The 16,649-nt window shown below is 45.5% G+C and overlaps 1 protein-coding gene across 3 annotated transcripts in view; it reads right to left on the bottom strand.

Moving 5' to 3' along the window:
- Positions 1-2,664: 2,664 nt before the first annotated feature.
- LOC147022263 (ATP-sensitive inward rectifier potassium channel 12-like) overlaps positions 2,665-16,649 on the bottom strand; it is a 36,215-nt gene continuing 22,230 nt past the window's right edge. Inside the window, exons 1-2 of one of the 3 annotated variants that reach the window (XM_085892974.1) lie at positions 5,515-5,737; positions 2,665-4,797 (exon numbers count right to left, since the gene is read on the bottom strand). In XM_085892974.1, the coding sequence (XP_085749100.1) occupies positions 3,430-4,740 (1,311 nt within the window). In that variant the 5' untranslated portion in view covers positions 4,741-4,797; positions 5,515-5,737 and the 3' untranslated portion in view covers positions 2,665-3,429. Of the gene's footprint in view, positions 4,798-5,263; positions 5,487-5,514; positions 5,738-16,649 lie in introns of those variants that run through there. The other 2 variants (XM_085892975.1, XM_085892973.1) reach the window with 2 other exon arrangements.

Below are 16,649 nucleotides of genomic sequence, written 5' to 3'. Positions count from 1 at the left end.
AGTAAATGAGAAATCACTTGACTGATAAAGGTAGTTTGTGCGGTAACAATAACAAATTGCTTCACTGAGTTATAGGTGAAGACGATGCCTTAATTGTTAAGTTGTGAAAGTGGCTCTGATCCGCTAACACCAATATGGCACGCATACATGGAGGCATCAAATACCGAATGGTCTAAATGGCACGTAACCCCGCATTCCAGAACAATGGAGTTCAACCTGCTTGAGAAAAAGGACACCTGACTGATACATTTGCTGCCGGCAAATCACGTCGAGGGGTTTTGTGATTGTAAGGTTGATGAATTGAATGGATCAGTGCAAGCAGGGTGACCATCTCTCATGAACAAAAACAGGGAACACTCAGGTGGGGGTTTTAAGAACAGCTTTTAAATAAGCTTTGTGGTTTTAAGTATAAGCTCTGAGGCTTAAGTATTTACATATACCTGAGATGGCTTCAAGAGCATGTTAAGGTGTTGCTGTGTATGTATTTAGGCTACCTGCATCACGGCAATTGGCATTACAACCAAAATAAGCCAAAATGCTGACAATATAGTCCACAAATGGTGTCCAGGGAAGGTATGAAAAGGGACGTGGGAAGCCAGTTATAAAACGAGTTCGATCAAGTAAAATATTGGATGACTGGTCGCAGTGAATGCAATACACTTTCCCCTTTGGTTTATCCACACATTATTCATATAATAAGGTTGCTGATGATATGTAAATCAGTGTGTGCCATCCATATGATGGACGTTAAACTGGGCGTTCTATCTGCCAGCATTAATAGGTTTACGCAAAGGCTGGCAAGACTTAGAGGAATGCACACTCTGATCTAATCTGTCTAGATTAGCCTGGGTTTGAATCTCTAACCTGTAGTCCCGGTGTTTCACAGGCAGGGTGATTCATCAATGTCTCTGCTGTCCCTTAGATGGATGGACGTTAAACCGGGTCTACTGGCATTAGTTGGTGGGCATTAAAAATCCCACAAGTGTCCTCTGCAAAGAGTAGGGGAGCTATCACCAGCACCATGGCCAAATAGCCTGGTGTTGGCTTTGCGGTTAGGGTGGTGGTTTGGGATTCTGGGGTCCTGAGTTCGAGCCCCGTTGGCCACTGAATTAACACCAGGAGGTCATCCTTCCGAGGTCGGCGAAATGAGCACCAGTATACTGGTCATAGGGGCACTGCATCAGTGGCATAGCTGCACCCCTAACCAATGATACAACCAGCAGCCAAAAAATATATATAAAATTCCTGCCCTAACTATTGCAAGGAAGGCAATGGCAAAGCACCCAGCATAACCCTTGCCAAGAGTGTTTCTTCAGCACTGCCGCTCTGTAATCGAGTGTGGTACATGAGCTCAGATCAGATAAAACACATCCTTTGATGGTGGGATAATTGAGAAAAACTCAGTTAGTACAAAAGGGTCGGCCTTGAGCTGTTTGGTTCTGGGCACGTTTTCTCGAGAAAAAAAAAATAAACGAATAAACTGTCTCTATCATGTCCTGAAAGTAGGTGGCGCTACATCACAAGATATCCTTCAAAAGGAAATAAACCACATAAACAGACAGCAATTGCAAGAGTGAGATTTGAAGCCAATATCAAGGCCCTATCTGTCAACCATCACCTGTGGCCTTTAGAAAAGGAAGGCCATTGCATTCCCATTCCCTGGCCAAGTTCTAAATCCCTGCAGCAGCACCGAGTGATGGAATCCCGACTTAGCCGAAGGAAATTCTCAGCTGTGGAAACATTCACGACCAGTGATGAGTGGCCAATCCCCCGTACAGTGTCGTCGTATTTTTATGGTATTAGCATACCCCCATCACTAAAGCAATTAAAATATTTCTCCTTATGATATTTTGAATTTATGATGTAGGAGTTGTGTAAACCGGGCATAGTGGCGTGCGCCTGTAATCCGGCTACTCGGAGGCTTGGGTTGGAGGATCGCTTGAGGACGGGAGCTCTGCGCTGGGCCGCGCTATGAGAGGGTGTATGGCAGCCCGGAATCATGGCGAAACCCAACCCTTATCCCTGTGTCGTAAGAGGCGACCAGGGTTGCGTCAGGAAGGGCATCCGGCGTAAAACCTGTGCCAAATCAGTATGCGGATCATAACAGATGATCCGCTGTGGCGACCCCTAAAGGGAGCAGCCGAAAGACGAACAACAACATGTAGGTGTTGTGTAAACAAATAGATCAACACACTGTGAATCAGATATGATGAAGAAGTGTTGATTGTTCCTTGTACATCTCAGATAAATGATAATCCACATGTGTTCTTGTTACCCCTTAGGTTTGAAATTTTATATTATACTTGCAGGGGCACCTGGCTTTGCTCAGTGCTGTTGTAATTTTGAAGAAATCAAACTTTTTCTTTGTTTTGTGGGGGCCCAAAACACAACCCAAAACCCACTAAAAATGGGGTCATGAGTCAGTTGGTGTTACCTTCCATATAGTTACAAACAAAGGTTGAGGCACCAATAAGAGCGATTACATAAAGAAATAAATAAAACCCAAATTTTATTTTACCTAAAACTCTCCCTGGCACTCCCAGCACTCACTGATGATCCTCTGAACGTTTGACAAAGATCCGTTTGGCCATTTCTTGGAAATGGTGACACACACACATCTCTTATCATAGCACTGTTTCAATAATAATAAAAACTCCAAGACAATTGTGTAAGTTTCAAATGTTCATGTTCAGTAAACGAACAAGCAGAACAACAACAAATAAATATGTACAAATTAAATACATACATCGCAAAACGTGCAGCCATCAGAAATTCGTCTGAGTTTGAAGTAAAACGCAAAAAAAAAAAAGACGTGAAGGACTGTCATGTGACTTCTACCAAAAAAATAAAAACAAGGTCAGACGTCTTTCCCTGAAGGACAATGTTCCAACCTCGTGGTCGCTTGCATAAATTAAAAGCTAAAGAACAGCCCGAACTTGGCGTTTGAAATGACCCCGTAAACCACGCTCCCACAAAAGGCCACCGGCCTCATTCTGTGCACTGCACGTCTGTCCATAACAATTACAACTACCCCAGAGCAGTCCAAGAATAACTTAGGTTTTGTTCCTGCATTCAGAGCATTAAAAATAAAAAAAAAAGTGGAAAATTATTGCATTTTAGGAAACAAGGTCCTGCTGCCTCCCCAGAACAACACCACCACCACCACCAACTCTGTGGCATCAATTTGGAGTTGATGTTCAAATAGTTCATGAATCCAATTTTACATCAACTCTTCACACCTTTGACAAATCTTGCTTTGAGAGAAAAAGTCTTTTGCTAGGCACGAGGGTTGTGTGCAGTTTGAGAGTTCAAGTTTTCAGGAAGGCCCAACACACATCTTGCTATGAAAGGATGTCGGGACTAGGTACCTGGTAAAAGTTATTATCATCATAAGGCCATTGTTCAGTACTGTCTCATTCTACGAAGTGTTCAGATAGTTGACTCCATTCCATTTGAGCTCTGATTGTCGAAAGTGAAGGTTGCTTGAGATTTCACCAACAAGCACCTCTGGTTGCTTGTGGTACTGTCTGAAGATTCACCATCACTGTCTTCTGCTGCTGTGTCCTCAACCAAGCTGCTGCACTCTGTCAAAGCTACCTCATTCTCAAAGCAGAAAGTGCAAGGTGTTGTTAGGATGCATTTGTTGTTTGCAAGGTCCTGGGCACTGCAAGGAGGTGTTGGAACCTCATACGTACTATGAAAACGACTGTAGTCCACCTTGTACTGCTTTTCGTCTTCAGAAACCACAGGCTCAAAACGGTGGCCCCAGAGTATTTCTGAAGTGAGGTAGGAGCTGCGCGCCTGTGTTGTCATTGCTGTCGCTTCCACGATTCCTTCGAGTATCACGACGATCTCAAAGTTCTGGTTTCGCAATTCGTGCCTACCCAGGTTGTACAATGGACTATCGGCATCTATCTCGTGCACCACCGTTATGGGTGACACGAGAAAGATGCGATCGAGACCTCGATCGAAGCCGACGTTGAGGTCAACCTGCTCAAAGGGGATATACTCTCCTTCGGGCGTCACACGAGGTCGGATTAGCTGAGCTCGAACGTGCGACTCTACAATGAGGCTTCGACGCAGGTTTCCGACTCGCCACATGAGGCACAGTTTGCCATCACGCATAGCTACCGTGGCATATTTGCTGAACAGTAGAGTTTGTGCGCGCTTCTTTGGTCGTGCCATCTTTGCCATGATGGCACCGATGCTAAAGCAATCGACAAGGCAACCTACAAGAGACTGCAATACGACGAGCAGGATGGCAGACGGGCACTCCTCGGTGATGTAGCGAGAGCCAAAGCCGATGGTTGTCTGCGTTTCTACCGAGAACAAGAAAGCAGACGTGAAACTAGATACATTCTCCACGCAAGGAGTTCCTTCCGACCTGTCCAAGTCCCCGTTGAGCCAGGCCAGAAACCAAAAGGCAACGGCGAATGCCAACCAGGTGAGGATAAAGGCAAGCACAAAGAAGAGCATCAACCATCGCCAACGGATGTCCACGCAAGTGGTGAAGATGTCTGCCAGGTAGCGTCGCGGTTGCTCGCTCAGGTTGGAAAAACGCACGTTGCAGCGGCCGTCCTTGTTAACAAAGCGTTGCCTTTTGTGGGACTTCTCCACGCACACCTTTTGTCTTGCTGAAGGAACCACAGGCAAACCTTTGCCCGTGTCCTCTTCATTTGCCGCCACTGTGCTGTACGACGAAGGTCCCCGACAACCGCTGCTCATCGCAGTCATGAACATGGTCCGGTGAAACGAGGTGTGAAGCTCGAGCGAAGCTGGGCAATACGCAGAGTGCAACTGCAGGAGAGAGAAAGCAAAAAGTTCAATGACAAACGGAACAAATTATTATTTTTTTTTTTAGGAGGAAGTGGGCTGATAGTTCATCAGGGCAATCATCAGGTTGCAAATCATCAGGTACAGAGGAACAACTAGCAATCTGATGAAAAAAAAACAAAAAAGAAGAAATTTCAGAAAGCCAAGACAACTTCTTAGAGTTTAAACAGTACGGATCGTCTACGAGAGCATTCCGCCATGATGGGTTCGTGCATAATGAGCAGCTGCAACAGCCGCAAAGCATCGAACGCTTCACACAATTCGTCAATGACGTCATAAAAGGATTGGTTAAACTTTTTGCAAACACCCGCACAGAGTCATTTGGGGAAAAAAAAAATCGATGACGATCGTTGTCATAACTACCCCCCGACCCCCCAATCGGATCGAAAAGCTCGGTGCACTCGCGACCCCAAAGTGCAGCAATTCTCACGATCGGGTTTGTTCAAAGAGAAACACCCGTGCAATGTGGCCATCGTTGCCTGCAAACTCGGCCCAGTTAAAACTTGAAAACCGGGCCCGATGTGAAATTCGCGCGTCGCCGGCTGCTGCCTTCTTCGAGCCAAAAGAGCGAACGTCAATGTGACTCAACGACCTCGGAATGTTACAACAGCAGCTCGTGGAATATTCCGCAAAACGAGGAACTCGAGCGAACTCGTGGACGGCTGGACGCCACCTGCTCACCTTGCAAAACAAAGGCACGGAATAGAAAGCAGCTACGGCTCGAAGTCGAGCTGCTCGTTCGGGAGGCACAGCCGCTCTCAAGTAGGGGGTTGTTTAAAAGAGCACAGCGCTGGAGCTCGTGAGAAACCCGTGCTGAGAATGTCCGTGCCGCCGTGGAATGCAGACCGCCACATGCGCCTCCACCTTATAGCAAACGCCCCAGGGAGTCGACTGACCAATCGGCGTTCCCGTGTACGTCCCAAGGTTCCGCCCCCTTCTGTGAATTCCCATTGCTCCGCCCCTCTCAAGCAGCAGGCATTCTGCCCCCACCCCTTCCCGCACGAACATAAACTTTGATATATCCAGTATTCTTATTCCTTGCACTTTAGCCCAGTTTCATGCGCTCCGTCTTACCTGGTCTACACCTCGGACAGCCTCACGAGATTACCTCTCAGGAACTGCAAACATGTCGAAATTATACATTTCCCGATCACATCGGGGCTGTTTTGTGTGCAAGCAGCTTGTTGGCGTTTGCCAAGCAAGCCGTTCCTTATCGACGGAGTGCTTAAGCCGCTTGGCGAGCGCCCTACGAGCTGATTGGTAATGGAACACACCCAGGCTGATGTACCGTACTCCGATACGGAGCTCGGTGGTCCTGCCGAAACGGTTTCGAGGCCGGATGGTCATGCTGGACGATTTGCCATCTCCGAGCAATAGCAATTTGTTCAGGGTGCCGGCGATAGCTCGCCCACTTTTTGCGAAGGACACCACGGGATCTTTAACGTCCACCAACGAATGCTGGCAGATGGGACAGCCACTTAACATCCATCCGAGGGACGTTGATGAATCACCGTACCTGTGAAACACCTGGATGACGGTTTATAGCTGGGTCGGGATTCGAACCCAGGCGACACAGCTTAGAGACGAGTTTGCTTACCTCCAAGCCATTCTGTAACAGAGTACGATACATCAGAATTAGAATGTTTGTCTGTGTACTCGACTTGCACAAAACTGTATTTTGGAGAGGAGTGGGCGGGGTGGAGAGGAGAAGGATGGGAGGATAGGACGAAGAGAGATAGAGTGAAGAGGGGAGGGAAAAAGGAGAAAAAAAGAGGGCAGGGGGTGTAATGGACAGCCGGGAGATAGGGAGGGGAGGGTGAACTCTCCCAGAAATGTCAACACCAGTTTTGTTCATTTTCCACTTAAATTGAGTGCTCCCGAGAACCCCTTTGTCGGGTTCATGAAAGTTCGTTGAGCTCCATCCACTCGGCCCCGCACTCATCACTCTTAAGATTTACATTGTACACCAAACGACAGCACTCGAGACCACGAGCCACACTTTTCCTGTTCATCGAACTCCATATCAGCTTTCTTGTCTGCAAGTTCAGTTCCAGCAATACTTCAGTTGTCATGCAAGCACTAGGCATACGGAATCTATTACAAACTTTTGTTCCGAAGTAATGACGCAATTTTTGATGATGGCGTCATCAATGAAGTTAACATATCAGAATTTACCCATTCAGAAACGGCAACCATTATAACGCAACCGTCGTGGAAAAATACGGATTTCGGAGGGTTAGAGGAAAGTTTTGAGCTCGGAATGATAATGAGGGGGTGTAAAAACTTTCCATAACTTTAATCACCAAACTATGCGCTGCCTCTCCGAACTCGGCCAACAAAGGGGGCGTGTCCGACTCGACCTACGAAGGGGGCGTGTCCGTGAAATGGAATGATAATTAGTCTGATTAACCACTGTGACTTGGAAGAGGGTAAGGAATGCATGATGAGGAAAGTGTAGATATAATTAACGAGGAGACAGACATACATATAATCAATCAGTGTTGGTTGATTCTGCGAATCAAACGAAGGGAATCCTTTCCGTTATCCGTCGTTATGACTGAAGGCATTGTATTCGATGCGAAAAGACCAACTTTTGTTGTACAAAATGCACCTGATAACGTTGTGGAGTCGTCAGCCAAATCGGTCTAATGCAATATGGCATACCGTGGTGATTAAACTCATCATGGTGAAGGATATCTCTGCAACGACTACCTGTGCAAAGATTCAAAGGTTGCATCGGAGATTGGGAACACTGTCAATGCTCAACTGATGCAATCCACGGGAAGGCATCCAGGGAGAAATTGGGAGATATGGGTGGAGCTAGGCAGTGAGCAGGGTTAACAGGAAGGCAGAGCAATGCCGTGAGTGGCCTGAAGTCGTGGGAGGTGTCCCATGTAGGAACGTTGCACTTGTCCGTGCCACGCGAAACATCGCCCTGCCAAGATAGAAACAAAAGTCACATGGTATTCGCGTGATTCCTGCCAGATACATCTGCTTTCTTGTTCCTTCATCTCACTTTCCCTTTTCTGCAGACATCGACAAACCTTCATTGCCAGTTTGCAGCTTATCGTTTCATGAGCGGAACCTTTTATATCCATGCTGAGGTGAAAACAAACGTCGGGCTCAAGTTTGAAGAAAGTGCTGGTCAAGCGCACAAGTCATGGGATCGACTCTGTGGTGAACTTCACAAGGAAGCTCAATGCAGGAAGAGACCGGTCATGATTTAGGCCAATCAAGCCTGCACAATGGCTGTCAACCTATCGTCGTTTGTCAGTACTCTATCCTTTTTAAATGCTGAGCCTCAAGTGCAGACGCCTCACGTAACCATTGTTAAAGTGTTTGGTACGACTCGGCTCGGGTGGAATTTGAACCGCTGACCTCTCAGGCTGGAGGGAGGATCTCTGGGATTTTACTGCAGAACGACTATGTTGTGATTCTCATTTTGTTTTTGAACTAATCATTTTGAAAGATGCTGGGGTTTTTTTTTTTTAATCAGCCTCACAGATCAGTGGGTTGGGAGGTATAAAAAAAGAGAGTCAAAACCGACCAGATGTGGGTCGCTTTGGGACTTGTGTGTGAAAATCATCAGATGGCCAACAAGAACAAACGATAAGCTTTCCACCATGTTAGTAAAGTTATTCTTGCTTCAAGTAATTGGGAGCAGCTGGAGCTGTCAAAGCAATACTCCAAAAGGTCTATTGTGTAAGAAGTGCTATGATGGACGCTTTCATGATTCATGCACAGGACAAACTGTCCGCAGTCTTCAACATTACAGCAAACACCTTCTGTGAAATAGCTATCCGAACTCAGTCTGTTTCTTTCCCGACTCCCTTTAAACTTTCTCCCTTTAAACTGTCCTGCTCCTACTCCGCTCCTATTTACTAGCTCTTCTCCACATATTTCTCATAAGGTCATCTGCCTTCATCAGTCTTCAACATTACAGCAAACACCTTCTGTGAAACAGCTATCCTAACTCAGTCTGTTTCTTTCCCGACTCCCTTTAAACTTTCTCCCTTTAAACTGTCCTGCTCCTACTCCGCTCCTCTTGGCTCCTCTGATCATGTCTTTGTGAAAATGTTTGTCTCCTCATCGGTCTTCAGACAGCCATTGAGATGCCGACATGTATGACAGTTCCGCAAGGCAGATTGCTCTGGCTTGCAAGCTACTATAATCCTTCACAAACTGATCCATCATCTCAGAACATCGACAGCTCCTGCGATTCTCTTCTCAACAAACTTATTTCTCTCCTTCACATCCTACTTAACAACTCGACCCTGGTGAAATGGTGCACATGGTGTAAGCAATTTTTTTTTTTAAATGCAGCTGGCATTCTCCACCTGGAAAGCACAAACTAACGTGAACCAATGCAGCCCTTCCTCAGCTCGCAACAGGTGTGTATCATCCCCACCAGACAAGATAGAGTCAGTCAAACGTCAAGCTCACATGAGTTCAAACCTTTCAACCCCCTCACCCTCCTCCAAGTCGTCTGTTACCAGTAAACATTCCCCTTCTGCATCTTCACTCCAAAAAGGATGTAGTCATATTGGACATTGCTTTTGAGAAAGCTGAATTCCTGAAATCCATTTTTGCTGATAAGGCCAACGTCTCCGATGCTTATCTGCCTATTTTCACCTTTTTCCCATTCACAGATCACTCTCTGTACATTTCTTTCCTGCTGAATTTGAGCATTTGAGGGTCCATCTTGACACCTTGACGGCAACTGGCTTCAAGGACGTAGGTGTTTTAATCATCAGAAACTGTGAAGCTTCAGCCCCGTCCTTTCCTATTTACTAGCTCTTCTCCACATATTTCTCATAAGGTCATCTGCCTTCATCTTGAAGAGCTGCCAATGTCACCCCCAATTTAAAAGGACTACGAGTCTGCTCTATTGAACGACAGACCAATGAGTTCTTCCCATCATAATCAAAGTGATGGAATCTATCATGGCAGCAAGACCTCAGGCATTATCTCCTCTCCAACTCTGTAATCTCTGACCATCAGTTTGGCTTCGATGCTGGCAATTCTTTATCATGGGCCTGCTACTTCTTGGATGGTGAACCAATTTTTTCCAGGAGTGGAAACATTTTGCTGCTCTGGATAGTATTCTGTTTTGTGATAATCTTGTTGAGGGTGATGTAACTTGAAGGTTGTGTTCTTCGAACGCAAAGTTAAGGCTCATGGAAGAGCGAGAACACCGAATGGATCATGACCCAACAGAACAAAAGGGACAGGAGAAAGAATGTGGAAACACCAACATGAGGGTTGAAGGATAAAATAAAGGGAGACTTGGATAAATAAGGGATGCAGGGAGGAAATAGGGGTAGGGGAGAATGCATGAGGTGGACAAGATGGATACAGAAGCTTAAACTCTCAGGAAGGAAAAACTGGAAATTTGGAAGTAGGTGGGCTTGGGATGGTGTGAGGCAGGGTTAAGGCGGTAGAAAAGAATGATCATATTTGTGGTCTACGTCAATGCTTCCATGGCAAATCTTCTTCCTCACATTTTACTAATGACTTCAAAGTTCAGTCCAGTCATTCAATCTCCTCGGTCTCACTATCAGCCATGATCTTTCTTGGGCAAATCACATTTCAAATTTGGCCTCCAAAACCAGCTGCTGACTGGGCAGCCTCCGTCATACAAAGTCCTTCCTTGGCACACCTGCACTCCCTAATCACTGACAAGATCTTGATCAACAACTTGATGGAGTACTGCTCTCCCCTCTTGGCTGGCTCCCCTGTCTCACACCTTGCTCAGCTTGATGCCATGGAAACCAAAGCTTTCAAGGTTATTGGAATCTCCCAAGATGAATCTGAGTCTATGGGTGTATCACTACACCATCACAGACAGGTCGGTGGTCTCTTTCCGATTTTACTGCCTCCTTTCTTGTCTTGCACCCTTTGCTCTTTCCATGCTTTGTCCCCCCAAAGTTTCTGCAGGGCACACATGGTCCATCATCAACCCCCTCCTGGTTAAACTATCTATATCTTGGATCACTGCTCATATCCGCTCATTCATTCTTTTTTTTTTCTCCTGCCTGTGGAACCAACTTCCACATTCTCTTCAATCTCATTCTTCCATCCAGATCTTCAAGACAGCTGATTGCCACCATCTCAGATCATCCCCAACCCAAAACTTATCTACCCTCGTTAACCAGCCCCTCCCACCCCCACACACACCCCAATCCCTCCTTCCAAATTTCCAGCTTCCCTTTTGAGAGTTTCCTGTATCCATCTTGTCCACCCTATGCATCCTCTCCTGCCCCTCATTCTTCCCCACACTTATTGTTTGTACAAGTCTACCTCGATCTTGGCCTTCAACTCTGCTGTTGGTGTTTTCCCCTCTCTCAACTGTTCATTTGTCCTGTTGTGTCCTGATCCATTCAGTGTACTAATTCTAGCTCTTTCATGAGCCTCGACTATGTATACAAAAAAATGACTGTGCGCTGTGCAGAAAAGTACAACACACTTCTGAGAGGCAGGCTGTCACATTTTGCCAGTCTGCAAATCTGTAAAAAAAAAAAAAAAACGTCATTAGTCAGCTGCCTGGAGGAGGTCTTTCAATGCAGGTTATTCCTAAGCTCTCACTCTGTCCCTCCATAAGCCTCAAATGTTGAACCACAAAGTTTACTTTTATGTTCAACCCTTGGAAGAGGTTAAATCCTTTGTGTTTGAAGGTTTTACTGTCTTAGTCTGTTTGAGAGGCAGCCTTTCCTAGGCAAATCATATTTCCAAACTGGCCTTTAAGGCTGGTCCTTGTATTTACCAAAAAGCCAAGTCTATTCTGAGCTATGTACCGTTGAGCTAATCATGCTTTATCTGAAGTATCATGTGTATACTGTCTCACATATTACCATCGATGACATGCCACTCAAAGTTGTAGATAAGTTCTGTTACCTCGCAGGTGTCCTCTCCCAAAATACAACAATTGACGACGAAGTAACATCAAGACTCGGTAAGGCGTGGTTGTCCTTTGGAAGATTGATGCATCACCTTTGGCATGAACATGCCTGGTGTTGGCTCAGTGGTTAGAGTGGCGGCTTGGGATCCGAGGGTCCTGAGTTCAAGCCTCGTTGCCCGCTGAATTAATTCACCAGGGGGTTGACTCAGCCTGCCATCCTTCCGAGGTCGGCAAAATGAGTACCAGCTTGCTGGGATGACCGAGTCATTCAAGTATCCTGCGTCAGAGTGGCGACCTGTCCAGGATTGTGCCCAATAGCCAAGGAGACTGCTTCGGCAGCACCAACGCTCTGTACAGAGTATGGTCCCAATGGACAATGGACCTTTGGCATGAATGTGGCATTCGCCTGAACACCAAGATTAATGTATATCATGCCGTTGTTTTATTAACACTTCTGTACGGATGTGAATCTTGGACACCCTATCGTCGTCATATCAAACGTCTTCCATATGCGATGCCTTCATAAGATTATTGGCATCACCTGGTGAGACAGAACACCTAACACTTCAAAATCCGAGACTGCTGTCATATCCAATAAATTGAGTATTTCCTGATGCAAGCCCAGCTTCGCTGATCAGGACAGCTCACACGTACGGAAGACCATAGAATCCCGAAAGTGCTTTTCTACGGCTAACTTAAATTTGGTAAACGTCCATGTGGTGGACAAAGGAAACGTTTTGAGGATGTCCTTAAGTCTACACTCAAGTCTTGTGCCATTACAGTTGCCACCTGGGAACATCAGGCCACAAATAGGTCAGCTTGGCATAATATTTGCTGCAAAGGCCTAGACCACTTTGAATGTGGGAGACTTGGTATCAAGAGACAGCAGAGGCAACAAAGGAAAACCTGCCAACGTCTACCTCCGCAAGGAACAGCCTATACATGCGATGTTTGGTGCAGTTGACGCTGTGGGTCCCGCATTGGACTACACAGCCATCACCCAACGCACAATGCTTAGTGAGCACACCAACGAAGGGGAGAGATTCGTCAAAAGCAATGACTCACACCATCATCTGAAGTACAATGGAGCTCCTTACCCTGGACTGGTGCTTACAATCTTGCACCTCTGAAAGCAATCAAGTCCAAGGTTTTTATGCTTCTCGGCCACTACAGGCAGGTTGATGGACTCGAGTTTTCCATATCCTCATTCTCATCTCACTCTACTTGCCCCTTCTTCCTTCTATTCACCAGAACCTGGGATCACAAGCGTTCTTCAAGAAACCCACACCTGGTTTACCCTCCCATGTCAAAGCTGAACACCCTCCATTCCTTTCTCTCCCTCTCTTCTGTCATCTGTGGAACTGCATCCCTACATCTGCTTTCTCATGCTATTCCCTCCAATCTTCCAAGAATGCCATCTATTGTCATCTCATGCTTCATTCCATACCAACCTCCAAACGCAGACTAGTCTCGTTGACTTCTCCATTCACTCAGTCATTCGTTCAATCATTCTCCCTCTTGCAGTCCTGCCACTCAACGACTCATTTGCATTGTGCACATTGGTTTTTACTTTCTTGTTCTCCTTTTACCCTTTGTCAGTGTGTAAAGATCTTGCTCTCTGTGACGAAGCTCCTTCATGCGTCGACATTTGTTGAAGAAAAAATATGCATCATGGAGCTGATCAAATAATTAAATGATAACGGAGTGGAGATTTTTTTTTTTTAGGGTCTTCCTTGAAGATAAGCAAAAACAACCTTTCATCAAAGTACTGTAAAACACTACAAAATAGCACTATGAAACACTAGTTATCTCGGATGTTTTCGACAATGTTGTGAAGAGTAAAGAGAAGCAATGATTCGTTTCTGAATGTCACAATAGCACAATAACAGGCAACATTTTCCACTCCTCCTGTGTTGTCACCCACCCGGTGAGCAAACTTAAAGTCACACTGCCCTTTCTTCGGTAATGCAATTACATGAAAATTGCATGATCTGGACACATCTGCCCAAGAGATATTCTGGTAATGAATCCATCTTATCGTAATGGAAGGATGTGAAATAACAATGAGTTTGCTCAATGTTGTTTATTTCCTGCTAAACCTATAGTCCATTGACCACAGCTAACTTTGCCATCTTTGAGAAGAAAAAAATTGCTGTATCAGGGGATTTCTCTCTCTTTCTCTCTCTTTCTCTCTCTTTCTCTCTCTTTCTCTCTCTTTCTCTCTCTTTCTCTCTCTTTCTCTCTCTCTCTCTCTCCTCCTCTCTCTCTCTTTTTCTCTCTCTCTCTCTCTCTTTCTCTCTTTCTCTTTCTCTCTCTCTCTCTCTCTCTTTCTCTCTTTCTCTCTTTCTCTTTCTTTCTCTCTTTCTCTCTCTCTCTCTCTCTTTCTCTCTCTCTCTTTCTCTCTCTCTCTCTCTCTCTCTCTCTCTCTCTTTGTCTCTTTCTCTTTCTCTCTCTCTCTCTCTCTCTCTCTCTCTCTCTCTCTCTCTCTCTCCCTCTCTCTCTCTCTCTCTCTCTCTCTCTCTCTCTCTCTCGTGCAGCCTGTGGCTGCTGGTTGCATCATTGGTTGGGACATGGCTATGCCGCTGATGCAGTGTCCCCCTTACCAGTAAACTGGTACTCATTTTGCCAACCTCGGAAGGATGACAGGCTGAGTCAACCTCCTGGTGTATTAATTCAGTGGCCAACAGGGTTGAACTCAGGACCCGAGGATCCCATGCCACCACCCTAACCACTAAGCCAACACCAGGTTTAGGAGATTACACTAAGGCATATTCAAATCTTAAAAAAGCACTGCCCCCCTCCTTTCTTCCCCCCCCCCCTGCTTTCACAAACTCCAGGTTGCAATTCTTTAAGATGATGTATCTCTTTAAACTCGCATGAGCACTTCTCTTTTTAATTTATACTAGCAGAGCCTACCCATCGCTTCACTGACGGACCAGTTAGTTGTCGTGTTTGCCAGATTTTTGGGTGAGAAGGAGAAGGAAAGGAAGACAAATTTACCCGTCCCGCTCCCCCCTCCGTTTGTCCTGATGTTCCTTCCCGCTAGAAATGACACACACACACACACACACACACACACACACACACACACACACACACACACACACAATGGCAGACTTTGACAGGCCATTCCGTTTTTGTTTTTTTTGGGGGAGAGAGAGAGAGAGAGAGAGAGAGAGAGAGAGAGAGAGAGAGAGAGAGAGAGAGAGAGAGAGAGAGAGAGAGAGAGAGAGAGAGTGAGTGAGAGAGGAGGAGAGGGGAGGAGAGGGGGAAAGGGAGAGGAGAGGGGGAGAGGGAGAAGAGAGGGAGAGAGGGAGAAAAGGGAGAAAGAGGGAGAGGACAGAGAGAGAGGAGAGAGAGGAGAAGAGAGGGAGAGAGGAGAAGAGAGAGATAGGAGAAGAGAGAGAGGAAGGAGAAATAGAAAGGATAGAGGAGAAGAGAGAGAGGAAGGAGAAATAGAAAGGATAGAGGAGAAGAGAGAGGAGGAGAAAGAGAAGAATATATAAAGAGATAGATAGAGAGATAGAGAGATAGAGAGATAGAGAGATAGAGAGATAGAGAGATAGAGAGATAGAGAGATAGAGAGATAGAGAGATAGAGAGATAGAGAGATAGAGAGAGAGAGAGAGAGAGAGAGAGAGAGAGAGAGAGAGAGAGAGAGAGAGAGAGAGAGAGAGAGAGAGAGAGAGAGAGAGAGAGAGAGACAAACAGATGTTAAGGCACCATTTGCTTGAGGTTCATGAAAACCATCAAAACAAGTGTGACATTTCTTACTTTAGTAAAGGTGCTCAAGCTGGGTCTGATAAACAATTCAGATTCAGATGTCAATCATATTGGTGCAATTTCACATGCAAATGTAAACTTCATTTTCAATGCATTTTCACAATACACCACCATTGCACCATAATTCTTCAAACACAAGAAGACTACCCATGTTTACATGATGTGCATGTTCCAATTTTAAACATGCAGCCACCATCCCTTTGAAACAAAAAAGTGAATTTTTATCTTTCGCCTTCACCAATCCGGCTTTTCTGGTCTTAAAAATTGCAAGCTCAGCAATTCCAAGTCAGAAATTCAAAAGCAAAACCACACCTTTATTTCCAGTGTTGAAAGTGAGCCCATAAACAAAGATGGGAAAAGAAAACACAATTTTAACTTTACAAAACATATGACTCAGATACAGAAACAGAGGTGACAATCTCTTGCACTCAGTGAAAGCATGATACAAATTTTCCATATTCTTACAAAAGGGACATAAATTAGACACATAAGGGTTAAATTTCTGGAGTAACACCTGTGTGGCCAGGGCCTGATGGATCAGTCCCCAATTTAGGTCTCCCATGCGATCAACAGTCAGAGAACTACACATCACCTTCCAATTTGGAGTGAGAAAAGCTCCTGCAGGTAAAGTCTCTTTCCAATGGTTTCTTAAGTGTGCTGTACAGCAGGATCATCGTCAGAAAAACGAGCCAATGTCCGTACAACCGCAGTTGACACTCACGAACTGTGCAGGTAACAAATTTCATCTGAGTCTCTCTCAGCAACCACTCATTGGACAAAAAGTCTGATCAGCAATAGTCAAGGATTCTCCAAAGAGATGTGGTACTGAAAGGAGTGAAGTCTCCATCTCAGATCCTTGGTCAGAGACCAAGTCCCACATCCATAGAGCAAGACTGTAAGGACCAAGGACTTAAAGACTCGGACTTTCATAGGTACCGACCCCACCACACCCTATGATTCGGTGAATCCATGATTCCTCAAGCCCAACACAGATGTCTGTCGACCTCTGGCGCACAATATGTGGAGACATGAATATCACTTCCAAGGTAAGTGAATCTCTCTCTATGACCTCAACATTCTCAACAAAAACGGGTAAAGACAAGATAGCAGCATCCAAGATGTCATCAAAAGCCTGG

Source organism: Eptatretus burgeri, chromosome 8, assembly GCF_056783735.1.
Source record: "Eptatretus burgeri isolate ZD-2024b chromosome 8, Ebu_testis_v1, whole genome shotgun sequence".
Taxonomy (NCBI): domain Eukaryota; kingdom Metazoa; phylum Chordata; class Myxini; order Myxiniformes; family Myxinidae; genus Eptatretus; species Eptatretus burgeri.
The sequence above is the reverse complement of the archived record's forward strand: the minus strand, read 5'-3'. Positions and strand labels throughout refer to the sequence as shown.